The sequence below is a fragment of the Cimex lectularius genome, unplaced genomic scaffold (assembly GCF_000648675.2).
Source record: "Cimex lectularius strain Harlan isolate CLEC.00 unplaced genomic scaffold, Clec_2.1 scaffold279, whole genome shotgun sequence".
NCBI classification, from domain to species: Eukaryota; Metazoa; Arthropoda; class Insecta; order Hemiptera; family Cimicidae; genus Cimex; species Cimex lectularius.
Window position 1 is genome coordinate 397,724 of NW_019392827.1, and position 21,020 is coordinate 418,743.

At 34.8% G+C, this 21,020-nt stretch overlaps 2 protein-coding genes across 3 annotated transcripts; one reads left to right on the top strand and one right to left on the bottom strand.

Moving 5' to 3' along the window:
• Positions 1-720: 720 nt before the first annotated feature.
• Positions 721-12,885, top strand: LOC106663386 (ninjurin-2-like). Its single transcript, XM_014388206.2, has 3 exons — positions 721-829; positions 7,606-7,831; positions 12,667-12,885. Exons 2-3 carry the CDS (start codon positions 7,613-7,615, stop codon positions 12,880-12,882), a joined length of 435 nt encoding a protein of 144 aa, XP_014243692.1. The 5' UTR covers positions 721-829; positions 7,606-7,612; the 3' UTR covers positions 12,883-12,885.
• A 1,148-nt stretch (positions 12,886-14,033) lies between these two features.
• Positions 14,034-20,591, bottom strand: LOC106663378. 2 transcript variants are annotated; one of them, XR_002910579.1, is made up of 3 exons: positions 20,289-20,591; positions 18,499-20,145; positions 14,034-15,606 (listed from the first exon to the last, which is right to left on the bottom strand). XR_002910579.1 is itself a non-coding variant. In XM_014388182.1 (2 exons), exons 1-2 carry the CDS (start codon positions 18,534-18,536, stop codon positions 14,286-14,288), a joined length of 1,359 nt encoding a protein of 452 aa, XP_014243668.1. In that variant the 5' UTR covers positions 18,537-18,853; the 3' UTR covers positions 14,034-14,285. The 2 variants fall into 2 exon arrangements, 1 of the variants encoding a protein (XP_014243668.1); XM_014388182.1 differs by lacking the exon at positions 20,289-20,591 and having other exon boundaries at positions 18,499-18,853.
• Positions 20,592-21,020: the final 429 nt, after the last annotated feature.

Consider the following 21,020-nt stretch of genomic DNA (forward strand, 5'->3'; position numbering starts at 1 on the left):
CATCAGTAAACTACCGCATTCCAATGAGTAGTTCTCTTCTAGGCACTCGCTGCGCCATATTCTCCTGTGTTGCTGGTGGTGGGCTGTTGCTGCAGGACGTCTGAAAGGGGCGTACCATGTGAAGCCAAGTTCCCACAAACGATTACGAATCGTTTATGTTGATAAAGGCCTTGCCAAAAATCTTGTACTTCATTTAGGAACTATGGAAATGGTTCCGTCTTGCAGCAATGACAGTATTTCTGTTCTCCCTTAGCGCTTAGATTCCACTACCAGGCCTACTATTTGCTTCTTCGATATCCACTTGCCGGTGACTTCGATGACTCATTCTCACAATAATATTGTGAGCTTCTGGTGAGGATTAACATTTGCTTATTTTTGGTTTATAATTTCTATTTTGTTTTATCAAACTAAGAATGTATCGGTTAATTTTATTAAAATTTATAGAATTTTTATAGAATAAATTACAAACACCCCTATTCATTTTTGAGCAGGAGCGTTTGCCAGCACTAAAACTAAAACTTAAAAAAAAAAAAAAATCAGTGTAGGCTCAGAATGGTGAAGAGCCAATTATGTTGAAACTTTCCCATTTGTGGTGCATATGCAATGAGCAACTTAATAAGTATTCGTGTTTCTTTATGGAAACTATTTGATTGAGGCGTTATTAAAGTCGAGCGCACCCTGGAAATCACGCCCGACGGCCTTTTCATGTTCTTTTTGTCTGGCCTCGGGAAGCCCCATTCAGCGCCTACTCCGGCCAGTACTCGTCACGTCTTCGGCACGAGCTGAACTCGTCTCTCACACAAGCCAAACGTACGGATATTACTTCCAGGTACATTGACCATCGTTCATTCTATATTGATCATCTTTTATTGACATCCTTCTGAGCTTGCGAGTTGCTTCGGATATTCGTAAATATTTTATTTTAACAGTTACATAAGGACAAACCTATTAGTAACTACCAATCCTTCCAACACCAACAATCCATACTCAAAAATCTGACTAAAATCCATGATTTTTCTTTATAAACCTGCAAGGGATTGCCACCTAGTCAATGTATTTATGCATAAAGAACGGATGGAAGAGGATTTTAGAGGGATTTATAAATCGGATTCGTGATGTTTAATAAAAAATTATACCTTTAGATAGTGAAGGGCGAGATGCTTAGATATATATTGACAATCCGATTAAAATATGAAGCAACCTATACAAAATGCATTTCTTGAAAGTGTTTGTGTGCTAGTGACATTCTGTTTAAAATATTTGCCAAGAAAGTATTTTTTACAGTTGTTTGTTATTGGGGCCTTGAACATATATTAGAATAGCGGATGTTGGGTACATAGAAAGTTATAAACAAGAGTCTGCAGTTTGTTAACGTTTTGTATAATTATTTAGAGATGCTGTCTGGTTATGCAGGTTTAGCAAATATTTTCTTTATCGTGCCAGCAATTCGATTTTTATTGGTATCATCTTCAGGGCATACAATTTTTTGGCTTAGTCAAAGTGTTTGTACTCACTCAAAGTGTGACAAACACTAACCATCTCAACACGTCACACAACAATGACATATCTACACTGAAAACACATTTTGAGTAAGTACAAATACTTTGATTAAACCTAAAACTTCTTTATTGTGTACATCATTGTAAGATGATCTCAATAAAGATCGATACGTTGGCACGATAAAGAAAATGTTTTTCCTAAACCTACATAACACCATACCGCATCTCACACGATCTCTAAATAATCATTAATTAACGGTCACTAAATACCACACACTTTTTGAATATATTTTGTTTATTAACTTTATTTAAAAAAAATTATACTTATAGTTGAGCTGACAGTCCATTCACTAGCCTTCTTCACATGCTTGCTATTGAAAATAATTCAGCGTTTTTTTTGTATAAACGAGAATAAAAGCTCGAAAAAAGCAACATTTGCTGTTTATGTATGATCTGATCTGTATGCAAATGAATCAGTCGTTTCAGAAATTGTCCAAGAAATCAAACTTTCGGAAAACAAAAAAAAGTTTCAGTTTCAGACTGTAGATTTTTGTTTTGGTTTTTCCTTTTGTCGCGCTTTTTATAAGTTTTTTTTGAGAAAAAAGGGATTTTTTCACAGCGTTTCGGCCTTAACTCGCCATTTTCATGTGTAATAATAAAAAGGAGAAATGCATTTTTTCTGAAAAAATCCTCTTATAAAAAGCGCTAAAAAAGGAAAATACCAAACAACAAAAAATGTATAGCCTGGAAATGAAACTTTTTTGTTTTTCCGAAAGTTTGATTTCTTGGACTAGTTTCTGAAACGACAGATTCATTCATTTGCATACAGAGCAGACCGTACATAAACAGCAAATGTTGCTTTTTTTCGAGCTTTTATTCTCGATTGAACAAATTACAAAAACATCGCTGAATTATTTTGAATAGCAAAAATTGCGAGGAAGGAAATACCACGAAGAAAACCGAGGGTTGTACGATAAAAGAAGAGGAATGAAAAACAAAATTCTGGTTTATGAAGTCTTTGAATTAGTTATACTTTTGGATTTGTTTTCTTAAACTGATCAGAATTATCCTAAATATTCAATTTGAACATGACTTGTTGACATTGAACATGACATTGGAACATTCTGCTGAAACAGACACCAGAAATTTACTGAATTTTTTTAAAATTCGAAATAAAATGCAATGAAAATCGTAATACAGTAACACATTCTTCAACTGTGCTTGAATGCCCAAAATGGTGTACAATATTACTTTTTTTTAAAAAAGAAAAGAACTTTATGTATTTTGGAATTCCAACAACATTAAACTTCTTCGACTATAGGTTTCTACTTTTCTGTTGTGGGCAAGTTGAAGATTTTCCTGCAGAACAGTTGAACACGTTTGGTTTCTTGTCATGGACATGATGGGTTTCTGTTTGTTCCTTCAACTTTAACCCGTATTTAAAGTAGCTTTAAGGTCCTGACAGAACGGCTACTTGCATTCTGTAGGCCTACTTAAAATAAATTGAAAATCGCGAGAAAAAAATTGAAATGACAAGTTTCTGGCTGATTCAAATAATATCGATGAAAAATTAAATTTCTGTTGTTAATCTTCAATATTAACATTTGTAATTTTCGGTTTGTGCTGTCATGTATGAATAAGTTTTACAGCGCGAATTTCCTTCGATGAGGCTTGATCCAAATTTACCATTGCATTCATATTTTCCTGTTGTCACTAGAATTCTCGTGAGTCCAAAATAAATAAAAAAAGTTTTAAAAGAAGAACACTGACTACATAGACGATCATAGAATCATTTATGTCATGTTATATAAATAGACTTGTGTATGTCACTGAATCATAGGAAACGAAGTTGTTTCAAAGCTCATACGTTTTTGTCGTTTTAACGTCAAACGGCTCCCTCGAGAGTATTCCATTGCTGTCAAATGGATTTGAACGTTCACATTCACATTCTAAGAACAAGACTGTCAAGGCCTTGAACTACGATCGATGACCTCAAACATCTCATGGTGCCATGAAGCATACTGAAAACGGTTTCAGAAAAAAGCTTTTTATTTATGTAGTTTCATCTCACATGTATTTTTTTCCTAAAGGACATGATTTTCTGCGGTCTTTTTCATTTTGATCACCAATGACTATGGATCAAATAATCGACACATTATATATAACACTTCGATGCTTTATGCTTTTATCTAATTTCTTTGTTTATTACAATAAAAACATTCTGTTGATATCAGGTAAAAAAGCATTAATATTTAGATACTAGGATCTTGAATTCTAATGGTAGGATATTTAAAATATTAATGCCTATTGATCGGATGAACTATAGGAAATTTGAAAACTTTTCAAATTAACCACAGCTGCCAATTTTTTTCTACTCATCAGGAATAGGTAATGAAATAGTTAATAGAAATGATGAAGATGGGTGAGAATGTAGATTCACTTTTTTAGGCGATAGTTTACAAGTGTGGAGGTTTTTTGGAGAGTCTGTATTATTAGTTCAAGTTCAGTCATGGATCAAAGCACTTGTAAATAAGAAAATAAAGGCGATTGTTTAATAATAGTCTTGTTAAATCCTTACATCCTATTTAATATGTATGACCACAGTCGGCATCTGGAAATCATCAACGTTCCAAGGCCTTGTGGGTCTACTTTTAAGGGAAACGTTTATTCTCGGGCAGTTTTTTTGCAATAAGAGCAAACTATCAATTGTACCACTTCGTCTTAATTACAACTATTTCCGTAAAATACGACTGTAAGCTCATGGTGGGGAAAACCTTGACGATTTATCTCGCATCGTATCGTCCCGTTTTACATGTGTCATGGGAAAGTACTGTTGCTGACAAATACACGGAGAAAATGGGCAATTTCATAGAAACGAAATGAGTAGGACATGGCGTGTTTTGTAAAAGCCATCGAACAATGTTGGTTCCGTGACGAATGAGCTGACCCTCTTGCTTCCTACCGTGAACGTAGCTTATTTTTAACCATGCTTTCAAATTAGGCCCTTACCGTCGGGCGTTTCAGTCAAGGATAGGAATTTTTGAATCGATTAAACTTTTGGGGAAGAAATATCAATAAATACTCTTTTCTTGCAGCTCAGACGTACGCGGGAAAATCTGAATTCGGCAATGTTACAAATGCATTGAAATTTTTTTTTAAATTTTGTAATTAAAAATTTTTAATTACAAAAAGTGCGTTCGGTTTACACCACGACACCCCGAGTAGTTTGTAGATCTAATTTGCCTTTAGAATCCAAGTAAACTCGTTTAAATTTCAGAAAGTTCAGAAGATAAATTTATTTTTATTTCGAGGAAGGCTCTTATGTTTCTAAAAGCATCAAGAAGGAAGTGCAATTTATGGATGGTGAAAATGAATCGCAGGAATTTCAAACAAGACAATTTTAACATTATTCCCCATATAATTAATGATATATTAGCCTTAAATATACAATTGTATGCTAATTATAGTTTAAACCTCCAAAACAAACGAGAGAACCGCATCGGGTATTTTTTGATGGACAAAATTCTAATTATTTTACCACTTACTCCCAGTAGTAATCATGGAGATTAAAACCGAAAATAACCTATGGATCATTAATCTGGTGGACCAAAGTTCAACAAAAAGTAGCTACTCAATCGCTAGGTAGTATACAAATATTAGAAAACCTATGTATCACAAGGGCAATGAGAACAACCCCTACGAGTGCACTAGAAACTCTGCAAACCTACCTCCTCTGGAAACATTTATACAAGGAGAGGCTAGAAAAAGCTCATTTAGACTCCAAAAACAATCAAATTGGATGGGAACGAAACAATTCGGGTACACAACCATAATTAATAAAATCAGACACTCATTATTAAAAATGGGGACTGACTATATGATCCCGGAAACATTCTTTACAACATCCTATGTCTCAACGGACTATAAAGGAGAGGAAGAACTCCGGAGCATCAAGTAAATTATATGGTACCAGATGATTCAAAAACAAACGAACCGGATCAGGCGTTTTCTGTACAAGCCCAAGATATGAGCAATCAAACTCATTAGGGAAGTACACTTCGGTCTTTCAAGCAGAAATACATGCCATCAACGATTGGCCAAGGGAAATCTTAAAAGAGGTTACACTGGCAAAAAGGTCCTCCTAAGATCTGATAGAAAAGCAGCTATTAAAGCATTAGCATGCAAAAAATCACACCAAAATTAATCAGTTAATCCAAAATGTTCAAAACCTGGGGAACACGTCGACTTGATATCTTGGGTACCAGGGCACAAAGCGGTTTTGGGTAACGAAAAAGCAGGCGCACTGACTAGTGGAGGATCTGCAAGACCATACATAGGCCCCGAACCTATACTTGGAATAACAAAAACAAATACAGAATCCTCCATGACAGAAGGATCCAAATAAAACAAAAGGAGAAAGAAATAGAACAAACTCTAACGGCGCTTGACACATTAAAGTTATGCTATCCTCACCAAAAGACTGGCAAACTCACTGCTGCAGTTGGAGAGGGCCAGACTCAGAGGAGTCATAGAACTATTAACCGGTCACTGGCATTTGAGAAAATATCTACATGGGCATAAATAAAGCAGGTTTATGGTTATAAAATAAAAACAATTAAATAAACGATTTTAAACAATTTTTTATTAATTAAAATACACTCCACGACTCTCAATACCTTCTCCCACTGATGAATACAAATTATGTAAATGCATTTTTTAACGACTTTTGATCAATACATTTTTTATGTTGTAAAACGTTGTCCAGGTGTCGGAAAAAATGGTTGTCGGTAGGCGAGAGGTCTGAAGAATAGGGAGGGTGAGACAGAACCTCAAACGACGATCCAGCAGTTTTCATGTTGTCACGTTTTAGACATGATGTCGTGTAACAAAATCAGACTTTTCCGATTGACCAAAGATGGCTTGAATAATGCCAATTTCAGGAGCATTGTTTTGAGAGCAATACATTTCGACATTGATTGTTTTGCCAGGATTCAAGAAGCTATAGTAAATCAGCCAAATGAAGCCCACCAACGAGTCACAAAGTTTGCACCAAATCACCTTTCCGATAAGTAGGGGACTTTGGAAAATTTTTTGTCGAGCCAGTGTCCAGAATGTATGCTCTTAACGTAGAGAATGTACTTTTCATCACAAGTAACAATTCTATCCAGCAATTGTCGTTTCGACCTCTATTCGGATCATCTTCAGAGCCTGAGCGAATTACAAAAAATATGTTGATTGAAAAAATAATTATACCATACATAAGTAAATTATATAAATTTTTAACAAGTTATTTTATACTGCATAAAGTGTAGTGCTATTTTTGTGGTGTCATGTTTGTTTCGAGTGAAAAACGAAACAAACATGCCACCACAAGAATAGCACCACAGCTTATGTGAATGTAAAATATGTACATACCGTATAATTATTTTTACCAATCAAAAAATGTTTGTAATTCATCCAGCCCCTGAAGATGACCCGAATAAAGGCCGAAACGCCACCAAAAATTGGGAAAAGGTGTTCATCTAAAATGCCTCATACCTGACTGCTTCTCACTACTTCAATAAATTATTGAACAACCGGTCGCTAAATAACACACATTACTATATAATTATCGTCTATCTATTTACATGCCACTTGAACTATTGTGACTTCTGTCGCAGAGACACCAACCAATTATCTCAACCTACAATTTTTTTGCATTTCCCTCTTTTTTTTCCAATATTCTGTATTATTAATATTCAATATATATTAGTTGATGTTTCTGGGACAGAAGTTACGAAAGCACAAATGTCAGAAGCTCCGGGATACTGATTCAGGTTCGAGACCCGCTCATGACACTAATTTTTCAACTCAACTGCATAAAAAATAATTAATTAATTAAAATAATTACTTTGGTTAATAGGACTAACTAAAACGTATATATTTTGTTGAGAATGGAATAAAAACAGTTATGACCATGAGCGGACATTTGCTTCATATTATGCGTTCGCTTTCTGTTGAACGTCTTGATTAAGTTAATCAACAACCTCTGCTTACATTAACTAATCTTAAATATTCTCATTAAAATGTATGAATACATATTTTATGTACTTTTTTTAATTTTCAGAATTAAGATGGAAGATTTGAAAGAGGAAGGCGAGATCGGAATGGTGGGTAAGAAGGTGCCGCAGTACAGCACGTACGCTGCTAAAAAAACAGTGGCTCAGGGGATGATGGACATTGCTCTGATCACCGCCAATGCCAATCAACTGAGATACCTAATCCAATTTCAAAGTTACGCCCCGACGTATTACGTTACCCTTACGCTCATCGTTCTCAGTATAGTTTTGCAGGTATTTGTCATTAGTTGTTAAGCCTTAAAAGTGGTTTCTTCGTCAGCGTTTGATTTCTGATATTTTTTTGTCATTTCCTTGATATAATCTGAAGTTTATCCGCTTGCGCAACGCGTCTGTGTTGTAAGGCAAACAAAAAATACAGCGGGAATTGACGGACCGGGAAGATCGGTGCCGATCAACAAGGCTCCAAGCTAAAGTTTAATCCTTTAGACACGTTAAATTTCCACATTTTTCTTACAGAACCAAGATTACAAATCATACAATGCATAAATTGGCTTTTTCTTTTTAAATAAATTTTTGTCTAACTGTTACATCGGATCATGCAAATGAGATTTAACTATAGATTATGCGGTGGTGTAACTGAATAATTAGATTTCAGGCACGAAACTATTTTTTAGAGGCTGTTCATTGTGAAATATACGCACTCTGCAACTCTGTACAAAACACAAAAAACACGTGTGTTCGAATTATCACATAAACGAAAAAAAGGAAGAAACAGCCATTCATGTTGAACTAGTATAGTGAACAACGGTCTGCAATCATAATCCCTTTTATTTGCAATCTATAGACATTAATACATACTACAAAACATGATCACAAAACGTTTTTTTCACATGGTCACATCACTAACACAAAGGCCAGTGCTGCACCCAAAGGACATATGCCATAAGAAATCAGCCAATACTGGCACTGAAAATGTGATCACAAAACGTTTTTTCACATGGTCACAGCACTAACACAAAGGCCAGTGCTGCACCTGGTGGATACATCCCATGAGAAATCATCCAATGCTGGCACTAAAAATATGATCACAATAAGTTTTTTCACATAGTCACAGCACTAACACAAAGGCCAGTGCTGCACCTGGAAGACACATATGAGAAATCAGCCAATGCTGGCAGTCTGAGTGAGGGATTAAGGAGGTCTCGAGGCCATTAAGGTGGCATGGCGGCTTTTCGATATGAGAATATGTAGAGTGGCCTCGAGCAGTAGGGTTAGGATGTGAAACTTTTGGAATCGGGATTGGACCAGTTAACAAAACAAATGTTGGGGTTGGTGTGGATGGTAAGGTTACTGACATAGGAGGAGCTTTGACAATTTGTCTGAAGACTTTTGATTGGAAGGAATTGAGGCGCTGGATTGGATGGCTTGATAGAAACACACATTTCCACAAATCCAATGTGGTCCAGTAAAGTATTATATAAGGTTAGCTTAATGCTGATGGTCAAGACAGATTTTGGTCCTAGAAGTCTTCGTAGTTGTCCAAGTCTTCTGTTAAATTGTCGTCTTCTTTATGTGGGGATTACATGTCAGTTTGCTGTCTTGGTGTAGTCCTAAATATTTGATTTAAATGTAAATGTAAATTATTAATAATTATTTAATTAATTGAGGTTTTAAATTGAGATAAAAAGTCAGTGTCAAGAGTGGGATTCGAACCCACGACCTTCGGCTTGATACGTCGCTACTCTACCACTTGAGCTATCGTGACTTCGATCCACTCGGGCACTAATGTCCCACCTCAACCCCACCTTTTGAATTTTCCTTTTCGCCATTTTTCAAATGTCGTATAATCTATTTGATTCTCGGCGACAAATGAAATGGCCACGGAGAGCTTTAGTGAAGATATACTTCATTTTATCTTATTAAATTCACTAGTTTTCGTGGTCCGCTTGACCAATTAATATCTTTCAATTAATTAAGGTAAAAACCTTAGTTGAGATAAAAAAGTCAGTGCCAGTGGGAAGTTAGTGCCCGAGGGGATTGAAGTCACGATAGCTCAAGTGGTAGAGTAGCGACATATCAAGCCGAAGGTCGTGGGTTCGAATCCTGCTCGTGACACTGACTTTTTTTATCTCGACTTAAAACCTCAATTAATTAAATGTTATTAATTGGTCAAGCGGACCACAAAAAATAGTGAATTTAATTAATAATAGTATCAACTTTCTGATGAAGGAGATATTTTGCTTGAAAGATCGACAAAGGAATTGAGTGTTTTATTTCAAATTGGCCTTATGATTTTTAATATAAAGTTACAATATTAAAGGTTCTTGTAATATTGTATAAAATGAAACATTAATCTTCTTTGAAGTTCGTAACATGGAATGAAACATGCTAGCTTCATTCCAAATGAAAATTGTACTTTTGTTTACATAACAAAATTCAATTCGCCAGTGGGTTCTCCAGTGGATGTGGTGGCCGAATAGGATAATCAAGTAGACTGGTTGTTTTTATCAATATGAATATTTTATCATTCCAGGAAGTGATATTGCAAAGAATGTCCTTTTGACGTTGATATGGATAAAACCTAAAAATAGTTTTTGATTTATACATTTTATAAGCATGATTGTATTGATTAGAAACTTGCTTTGGATTTAATGAAATGGGATACCCAGCACCTCCACCAAATTTGTAAGAAAAATAAAGATTGAAGAGAGTAGGTTTATTAACAATTTGAGAAAGAATAATACACTGATGGACAAATTTAACGCACTATTCAATTTATTTAGATTAAAATTAAATCCATTATCTTTTTACATTAGTTGCAGGTAATTACAAGTTATCATGGTCAAAATAAACATTAAACAATGCTTTCTTTACTTTTGTGCTGATTAATCCCATTTCCACAAATGTGGCATTTTGCCTTTCCATTCTGCTACCCTTAAAAATGGCTTTCAGTTAATCTTTTTCCTTTGTTTATTTCATTGATATTATTCTTATGGTTAAACCTTTTTCAATGGCTCCAGTCAGGCATTTGAGTGAGTATGACAATGCCAGTGCAATGTCGCCAGGAGACTGAGTGTAAGTCACTCTGCAATAGGGTTCTTCGTCACTTCAGTCATGGCTTTACACGGAAGGCTAAGACAGGTTTTTTTTACTGAACATTTAGCATTTGTTCAGATTTTTTTTGGACACATTTATGCTGAATAGTTTTCACTCTCTTCCCAGCCAGACCGATACATCACCCTGTAGTTGAATTACACTGTGATTGGTCATTCACGTGTTCAAACGTCTTCCCCAAAGAACGAAATGTTTTACAATGTTATTGGCATGTTATCACTCAAACAACAAGCCCATTTCATTACACTCCTTATGAGTAATGAGTTCTACCATATTTGATTAAAAAAATCATAATTCACTACCTACATGAACTATGAACATTCATTTTTCTTTTGGGATGGTTTTATGTTATGGATTACAGACATGTTTTATTCACATCAATACAAACCTAATTTAAATTTAACCGTAACTATGTTATTTTGGTTACAAGGAAACACTTTTTATTTGATTTATTGTTACTTCTAACCTAAGGGAAAATATAAAATTTAACAAATTTTATGTTTTCTCTTTTTGTTTGTTTGATTACAATCGATCATTTCTGGTCTGTCCTTCCTACTTGTCTGAACAACAACCTAGTGATAGCACAACCTTCACTGAAAATCAAAATCAAATTTGGGTGAACTGTAGATAAAATTGTAAGAGGTTAATTATATATAGCAGACAGCTAAACTTAACTTGTAAGGTAACTGAAATAAATTGATTTTTTCCTCATAAAAGTGAGTTCTTCATCTCTTGAAAGAAAATAAAACTAACAATTTTATATTTGGCAGCACTGTGACTTGATTTGTGATTATAGTAATATATTATTTGTTGCCTAAAGACGTGTAGTAAATAAAACAGTGTAATTCGGATTTTCACCCCAAAGGGTAGTCACTCCCTGATGTGCTGACCTTAGTGTGTTTACATCTGGGAGTTTTACCTACCCTGTTATTTGGCTAAGCCACTTAAGCCAGATGCCCAGGAGATCGCTGCCTCCCTTTCAACAGGGCTTTTGACATCTAGGTCATTTCAGCCCCAAACCCGTGCAAACTATAATCTAGCCTAATACTAATTAAATTAGATAAGTCAGTCACACAAATAAATACATTCATACCTATGTGCATTGAACTCATTCTGATTAGTTCGTGGATTACTTGATATTGCTACACACAGTATTAATAATCTAACCTAAATTAGGGTCAAAGGGTTACTTTTATTAATATTCTGTCATCAATCGTAAAAACACTGCTGAAGAAGCAATGGTGATACTGTATTTCACCATCCCCCCTCCAGTGTAATTTTTTATATATTTTTTATTTTATTTTATTATTATTATTTTTTTTTTACGAGGGTTCGCAACAGCAGAGGTCATTTAAACCCTCAGGGTGCCGGTGTTTTTGAAAAAAAGCTCATTTGTAAGTATGTCAGGTTCGAAAACAGGGCCGCTGGATTCGAACCCGGGACCTTTATCTTACAGTGATGAGCGCCCTGTCAACGCCTAAACCGTTGCGGCCACCGACGCCCCCCTCCAGTGTAATTTTAACTCTGTTTTACAATATGTATTTAATTAATTCACTTAAAACTTAGGTTGTTATATTGTGTAATTGCTTAATTTATCGAAAGTCCCTGTAAAAATTCCAAATTTAATTTAAAACTGCACGTAATTTAGTCTTATTGCAGTGTTTGTTTCAAATTAATGGTAACAAATCTATACTCATGCATAGACCTGAAAATGTAAGATTTTTCCATTATGTTTAGACAATTTACAATAATCAAAACATAAATAAATATGTGTAGTATTTAATGACCGTTAATTAATGATTATTTAGAGATTGTGAGATGTGGTCTGGTATGATGTAGGTTTAGAAAAATATTTTCTTTATTCTGCCAACTAAAAAATGTTGTAAAATCTCTAAATAAATATGTAAATAGTTAATTATTTTCAGAAAATTAAGTTTTGATTTAATTCGATATGATAAATAAATAAAAACTACTTATTTTTATTTATTTTACAGGTGATAGTTGGACTTTTTCTTATATTTAAAGGACGCTATGATCTCAAGGGAGAAGAAAAACTCAGACAAGCAAATATTGTCAATAATTATGTTGTTGTTGGTGTTTTTCTTATAACAATTATAAATGTTTTCATTGCATCATTTAGCTTATCAGTAGAGCCAATTATCGGATCGAATGTAGTTGTACAAAATAATCCTGCACTTGCAGCACCTTAGCGAGTAATCTTTTATAAACTTTTTTTTGAGTTAATCCATATTTAAAAAATAAAATAAATATGTCGTTGATAATAATGATTAATTTTTGTACTTTCAGAAAAATAACAAAGAACGTTTATCTTGCAACTTTTTTAGTGTAAAAACCAATTGCAATGTATATAAGATTTCACAATTACAATTGGTTTAATATTGTATATGGAATATGCCTTGATATGATTGATATCAGCCTTAATATTATAATTGTAAATAAAAAATTAACGATAAGATGAATTTGCAAGGAAGAAAACACTCAGTTCCTTCGATAATCTTTTGAGGAATCCCCTTCATCATCAGTTTGAAACTAATTCTAATGATTTATACAAACATTCACTTACAGTATTAAAAATTAAACCATTTAGTTTAGCTTAGCAGAGTGGGCAAGATCTACCACCCTTCCATTCTATATTGATACGTGTAAATCACTAGAAATGATTTCAAAGTCCTGATGAAGGTGATTCCTCAAAAACTTGACAAAGGAACCTGATTTTTTTAATGTACAATCATATGGAATATACTTTGTGTGTATGTAATAATTGCTGATAACTTTGGTAAAGCTTTTATCTTTATCTATTTTATGCTCACAATACATACATTTGTAGGTTAAAAACTTTATTATGTGATATGGTTGAGAGTCTTACATTTAATAATAAATTTTATATATATATTTCTTATAACAATTTAAATTTGAAAGTTTGAATTAAATTCCTCAGCATTACTTTACTACAAGGCATACATTTTTACTAATTTTTAATTAATTATACTAAGGTCTTGGTTGAGATGAAAGATTTAGTTTAACGAGTGGGATTTGAATAGCTTCTTAAACGGCGTTTTGAGCACTAGTTTTTTCATCTCATTCAAGTCCTTAGATATAAAAGCATAATTAATTAAAAATTAACTAATACAATCAATTATGACTACTTAATACCCATATGGATTTTGAATTAAGTTGGCTTGTTTCTGGCTATTCTAGGTAATTAACGTTTTGAAATAAAATGTTTTGTAAAACTTTTTTTACCAAAAAGATTATACTGTAAACATTGCTTTTACAAAATGAATTACAATTTTGAATGGTGATAAGTTTAGATTTTTTATTGTCATAATGTTAATAGAAATTGAGAAAAAAAGTATTTATTGTTATTTTCATAAATTAAAACATACTTTAAAATGTCATTTTCATTATGAGTTCTTATTTTCCCTTTAACATCTGATTATAATAAGAGTGGTGAGTATAGAATAACACGAAGAAATAAAACACTTTCAAAACAGATAAAATTGCAAAGAAAGCCTACTTTGACCAAGAACTGCCAAATTATGTTAATCTATTTGGCAATACGTTTTCTGCGTTTTTTTTTTGTCATAAAGTTTTACATGCATCTTTCTATGGGATAGAAGTCACCATATTGTAAATTCGGGTAAACTGATCGTTGCATAATTTGCATGATTTCTATTTTTACATCCATTTTAATAGGATCGTTTAGCTTTTTCAGTGTAGGCAGCATAGAAAGTAAAAAGAGTTTATCTTCATCTTCTTTACTGTCGTTCTCGATACTTTGTGCACTCTTGTATCCTTTGGGTTCAAAGTGTTCTTCTCGAGAGCACACGTTAATTTTAGATATTGTTGGTCTTTCTCTGATAGGTTCCATCGAATATTGTCTCTCTTCTAAAGAATTGTATCCTGCCGGAACTCTCCTTGTAGTGCATTTTCTAACCTTATTTACATCAATAATGTCTGCCTGCCGTTCTTGACATATTTTCTGTAATGGAAAGGGGTCTGAGTGTGGAAGAGTTTTTCGATCAAATATAAACATTAAATCGTCATTTTGAGGACCTCTTCTAAATCCATCTGACTTTGAAGCATGCAATGGAAGATTATTGTTCATCGGAACTCTTTTTTCATTTTCTTGTTTTTCTTCTGTTTGGACATAGCAGCAATAGTGTATTGGGCGAAGTTGCTTCATATCATTTGAAGAAGTGACAAACTTGAAGTTTGATTTTTCATGTTTTTGATCTTGTTCGCATGGTACACATAAAACTAATTTATCTTGCCCTTGTTTTGCATCGGTTTTGGGTTGAAGTTCTTCATGGCATTGACAGGTGTTGAATTTACATTTGACGTTGTATGGCTTTTCTAATGGTTTCTTTCTATTGTCATCTTCTAGTGATTTTTTCTTGGTATGTTTCTTTTTGTTATCATACTGTTTTTCATGGGCCTGTCTAGTTTTTGGAGATTTCTTTCTTTTATCGTACCCCGTTTTTTTTTGTTCGGGAATAAATTTACTTCTTGGATTATCAAGTGTCTCTTCTTTGTGGGAATGACTTTTCTTGGCTGAAGATTCCGGTTCATCTTCCTGAGATTCTTCTGATGAGTGCTCCAATTCAGAATCAAATGCTATCGTAGTCGCAGAATCTGCATGTCCTTCCCTTTTGGTCGATGGTTCTTTTTCATGATATTTGTGACTACTGGCTTTTTTCGATGTCTTTAGAGTTGTGTTTTTAGTCGGTGAAGTAATGTATGTATCCTTCTCAGTTTTTGATGAACTTTTTTCCGAATTTAATAATGAATGTTTTTTTCTAGGTGAATCACTTTGAGTGCCTCGTACATAAGAATAGTTACCCTGTTTACCACTCTCATCAGTTTTTGTTAAACTGTTAGAATCAGAATCCAGATCATCGTCCTGTTGGGATCTGGAAAATTGAGGACGACCAACAATTTATATAAGGATTAACTGCAAATTTTTTACCATTAATATTAAAAATAAAAACTTTACATGCCAGTGAGAAGAGAAGTTTGTTTATTTTATTTTATATGTAATATTTGCCTTATCTTGAGAAAATTATGCTCTAACCACTTCAATCAGTCCTGAATGCATGATTGTTTGATTTCGATGAATTTTATCTTTTAGTTTAATAAATAAGTAACCCCTCAAGTGTTAGTAAATAAGTTTAGTTTTCAACTAGCCCTCAGATCTATTAGTCGAATTCCTCGATCCTCTTTTCCTTTATCACCACCACCCAATCCTATCTATCCTTCGGAAATTTTTAAGTTAAGAAATCCCCACGACACAACCTCAAACTCCCAAAATTCATAAAAACCTACCTAATAAAAGCAATTGTACATAACAACCATTTTCACATCCATAATTCACACAACCCACTTCCACAACCAGTGCATACTTCCTATCATAACCCCAATTCCCAAGCCAAACAAATCCCCTAGTGACCCATCTACATACAGACCTAGAATCCTAGCTACAATTTTTGAACACCTCATATTAAAAAGGTTAATTGCCATATTCAGCTCCATAACAAAATCCCATCCATCATTTCAGCATGGGTTACAAATAGTAGACCCAATATCCTCTGCCCTAGAAAATAAGCATTACTGCTTGTAGATGTTACAGAGACAATTTGGCAGAGAGCACTCCGGTCTCCTTTTCAAATTAAAAATTATTATTTCCCACACCTACTACTTCATCCTGAAATCACTTGGCTCGCTGGTTCAAGGTGAGAATTGGCTTTAAATTTTCAGACATCAAGGCTGGCATTCCCAAGAGTCGTAGGACCAATCCTCTTCACAGTCTACACCACTGACATACCTACCCTAACACCCACATCATGATCTTCACGGATGCAAACCTCTCTTCACATTCTGACCCTATTCTTGCAACACTCGGTGGCGCATCGAGCTAAATGAACAAAAAAGCAGATGATGTTCACACCTAGAAGAATCTGCCCACCGGTACACACACAGTGAGGTAATCCTCCCATCCAACAAAGTCCATCACCTTAGGTTCTACTTGTACAGCAGACTTGCATGGAACACAAAACAAAAAAGACAAAACTGAACCGAAGGTACAGGCAACTCAGACGCCTACTTGGTCCAAATCCACAAAGCGTACTCACAGCAAACTGACACAAACTAACAAAACACAAGACATCAATTAGGCGGATTTGAACTTATGGAGTCGAGCTGTAGGGTTCAGCCAAGCCATCCAACATCTAAAGAATCAAGTACTTTCAGTCAAAAGTCCTATGTTGCATCCTCAATACTCCCTTCTACAAATCATTCACAAAGACCTAGATCATGTAAAGAACCTGATCTAAAAACGATTCCACAACTTACACTTCAAACTCTCCTTCCATAATCCAGGACGTCCCCTAACAATCCTCCACGCCGCCTAAAAAGTCAGTGGCCTCGTGACCTTCTAATACAACCCTAAACCAGTTCTAAACAATGGCTCCAATTCAATAACAGCTATTTAAAGAGAATATAAGAGAACTCAGCCAGAAGGCATGGGAAGAATCGTGGAGGACCTCGGTCAAGAGGAAAATTCAAAAAGAGTTTTTCTCAAACATCACCACGTCTTCGTATCGGGAATCTAAAAATCGACCAAAGAAGGACGCGGGACGAAATACAGATCGGACACGGAATAGTAGCGGAATACCTACACCGACTTCAGATCATCATCATCCCTAAATGCCCATGTGGACAAACACTAACGCAGAGAGTGGACCATTTGCTTTGGAGTGCGACAGTGTCCAACATGCCAGGTCCCATTGGTGCAACGCATGGTGATGCATGGACTGCGATGGCCCCGGCAAAAAGCGAATTTTTGTATAAAGAGTATAAATCAAAATTTTAGACTCGTAAAAGATTTTTTTTTAGAGTAGAGGGATTGATTCTATAACTCATGAAGTTTTAATGTGTTTCATTTAGATGTAAATTTAAAATGAGATATGTAATTTCATGTAATGCCGTAAAGTGCGCGGTGTTTGATAAAAAAATAAAACAATGGCTCCTCTCCCTTATCCTCATCCCGTGGTCTGACAGATCCTTGCTAGGTCTTTTATTGATCGCTACCAAAAAATTGTCAAATGTGTAAATTTTTGTACAGAAAACAATAATATTAATGATAAAAAAAGTTGTCTAAAAGTGACTAGTGACCCATTTTTAACTAGTTATATGTATGTATAATATTCCATTCTTTGACATCTAATTTTCTTTAAGTGGTACACTTTTGTCACAGTTCAAAAACCGCTTTAAACGTACGATTTTGCATGTAAGCACAAGAAATTTTACCTTAATGCATTCCATAATACAAATTATTTAGAAAATAAATGTCAGTATCCCAAACTATTCGCGAATAACTTTTTATGAACGCGAAGCAAAAAAAAAAAAAAAAATTAAATTGTTTTAGAAATGTATGATAATATACGATAATCTGTTGTATTTTGACCGGAGTACTATAACGAAACAAAGAACTGGCTAATTTTATTTTATTTTTTTATATATTTTTTTTAACGAGGGTGTTTCAACTACGAAGTTATTTGAACCTTCAGGGTGTCAGTGTTTTTGAAAAAAAGCCCATTTGTAAATATGTCGGGTACGAATGCAGGGCTGCTGGATTCGAACCCGGGGCCTTTACCTTACATTGACGAGCATCTTGTTAACGTTTAAACCGTACATTTGTATCCGGTATACGCGAGCAACTTAATGCCTAGCCGTACGGTCGTAAACTTTCCTTCAGCCAACTTTTATTTTTGGACAAAATAGACATTTTTGTACTGTTTGTTTACCTTTCCGGGCTTTTAGTCTTGCTGATTTTTCTTGACATCTTGCCGCAGGAACTCTGACAAGTCTATCAATTTGGCTTGCTACATGCTTTTGTCCCGAACATTATCATCTGGCCGTTATCAAAATAAAATATTCAGGCAAAATAAGGAAAATATTGCCGACTATAAAACCACCTATATTTATCATTTTCATAGTAGGATTTTAAAATAGTATTTTATGTACAATTTTGTATTAAAGGTTTTGAAGTTTTTTTTTGTATGAAAGCAAAGAAACAATATTAAAAACAAAAAATAAATAATACAACAAGAACTAAGATCAACAACACTGTAAAACTTATAGACTTATTTTTTAAGACATATTAGTGCGATTAAAGTGTCATCATGATTTTACCAATATAATCTGTACGTAGTTCGACGGTTTGATTATTTTAACACATGTTTTCTTAACCGTTATGTTCTTTGAGTGCGTTAACATTAAAATTTGTTATATTTAATTTTAATATAGTTTGTAAGAGAAATCACAAATCCGATGTTTATCAGTGAATCGTCAATCGTGTCAAATTTATTTATTGAAGTCTTTGTAGACGCGAACACAGTTCTTTGTAGGATTCTTTAAGATTTTGCAATCCGTAAAACAGACTCCTGTCTGGTGATCTCGACGGAGAAGAAGGAGAGACCGACGTGGGCTGTTGTACCTGGTGCCGAAGTGGAGATGCCGCCGCTTTTTGAAGAGTGTTCATCATTTCGACCTTGGCGTTAATTTTACTGTCGTAATCCATCTTTTTTAACGTTGGGAGTATCGAAAGTAAAAAGAGTCGATCGTCGCAGAATTCCGGCGGAGGCGTGAATTCACTCAACCCACACGCCTTTGGCTCAGAACGATCTTCGACATTTCTGTTTTCTATGCGGCTGTATTGATTTAACCGTTCATCACAGACAGTTCTGTTTTCACGAATAGTCAACTGGTGTTCGTTTCGGTTCGGAGGAGACGGAATGCGGGACCTTTCGTCCAATGGACTGAAGTTCTGTCGATCGGTGTAAGCCGTATCTGCTAACGTATTGGTGAACTTCGGCCTCAACCATTCTTCCTGAAACGACACTCGTTCTTCACTGCAGGTTCTCCTGAATTTCTGTCTTCCGGCTTCGATGTGGCGAGACGTGCTCGGCACCCTGATCACTTCAATATCCGGACACAAAATAGAAGACTTCTCGTATGCGGTAAGGCTGTCGTCACTCTTCGTGGCAGCTCTCGTTTTACTGCATAACGATTTAGGCCGATTTTTCTGGGAGGAAATATACAGGTGAAAATCGGGTTTGGGAGAAATGGGCGGTTTAAGGAGAAAAGGTGGAATGCGTTCGACTCTCTTCGTTCTACATTGTATGCCATGTAAGTATTCAGCGGTATGGAGTATTTCCTCAGAGGAGTTTGTCGAAGAAGAGCAGAAGTTACTCGAATTTTCACTATACGATGTTACAGACGAGGAGCAGCCTCGCCTGGAAACCGATGTATCAGTCATCTGTCCACCACGATCACAATCGGACCGTAGACGGTAAGGAATCACAGATGGAATACAGCTTTCACATTTCGTTCTACGTTCGCTTTTACTTACCGGATCATTTCTCGCCGATTCCAATCGACTATGACTTTTCCTAAAAAAAAGCATTTATATGTATGTATAGTTCACCACAAGATTGATTTTGAAAATGTATGAACATGTAAAATAAAAACGCATTAAAACATAGATTAGCATCGCCCAACTTAAGCCTAACCTAAACGAGTATCTTAAACTTACCACTTATCCGATTTTCCGTGCTCAGGATATCCACATTTTTCATTGCTTTTTATTCGTAAAGGAAACGGCATTTTGTGCCTGCAGCAGTAAGTAAACGCTGTGCCTCCCGTCCGAGATCAAGATAGGGGAACAAACAACACGTATCATTACATTATCGATAAACGCATGAGTTCGGTTTTCTGCGAGGAAAATGTCTATTTTGTATTGTACATGATGTATTACTAGTGGAACATATGTGCACTGCTCATAAATATTTTTCATAACATTTCTCAGTTTCAGTTTTGTGTTGATACTTATCACAAGTATAACTTGTTCCATTTGATAAATCACGTTCGATCATGTTAGCGTAAACGGTTCGTCAATATTTTTTAAAACTAACCCTTTAATTTGGACACAATGACCGGACAAAAAGAAGGGCATTTTATTAAGAAATTTTCCGACTTCAATCAACTTGGGTTAAATTTTTCAAATTTTTTTTTCAAATATACATTCACGACGGTCCTTAAGCAATTTGTATCTTTATTTATGGAATAAAATTAGAATAAAAATGAAAATCGAATAAAATTCTGATTGTTAAGGAACTTAATTTACTTGACATAAAGGTCCAGGCTTTGACAATCTCTCTCTCTCTCTCTCTCTCTCTCTCTCTCTTTCTCTCTCTCTCTCTCNCTCAATAAAAGATCGAAACGTTGGCACGATAAAGAAAATGTTTTTCTGAAACCTACATCACAC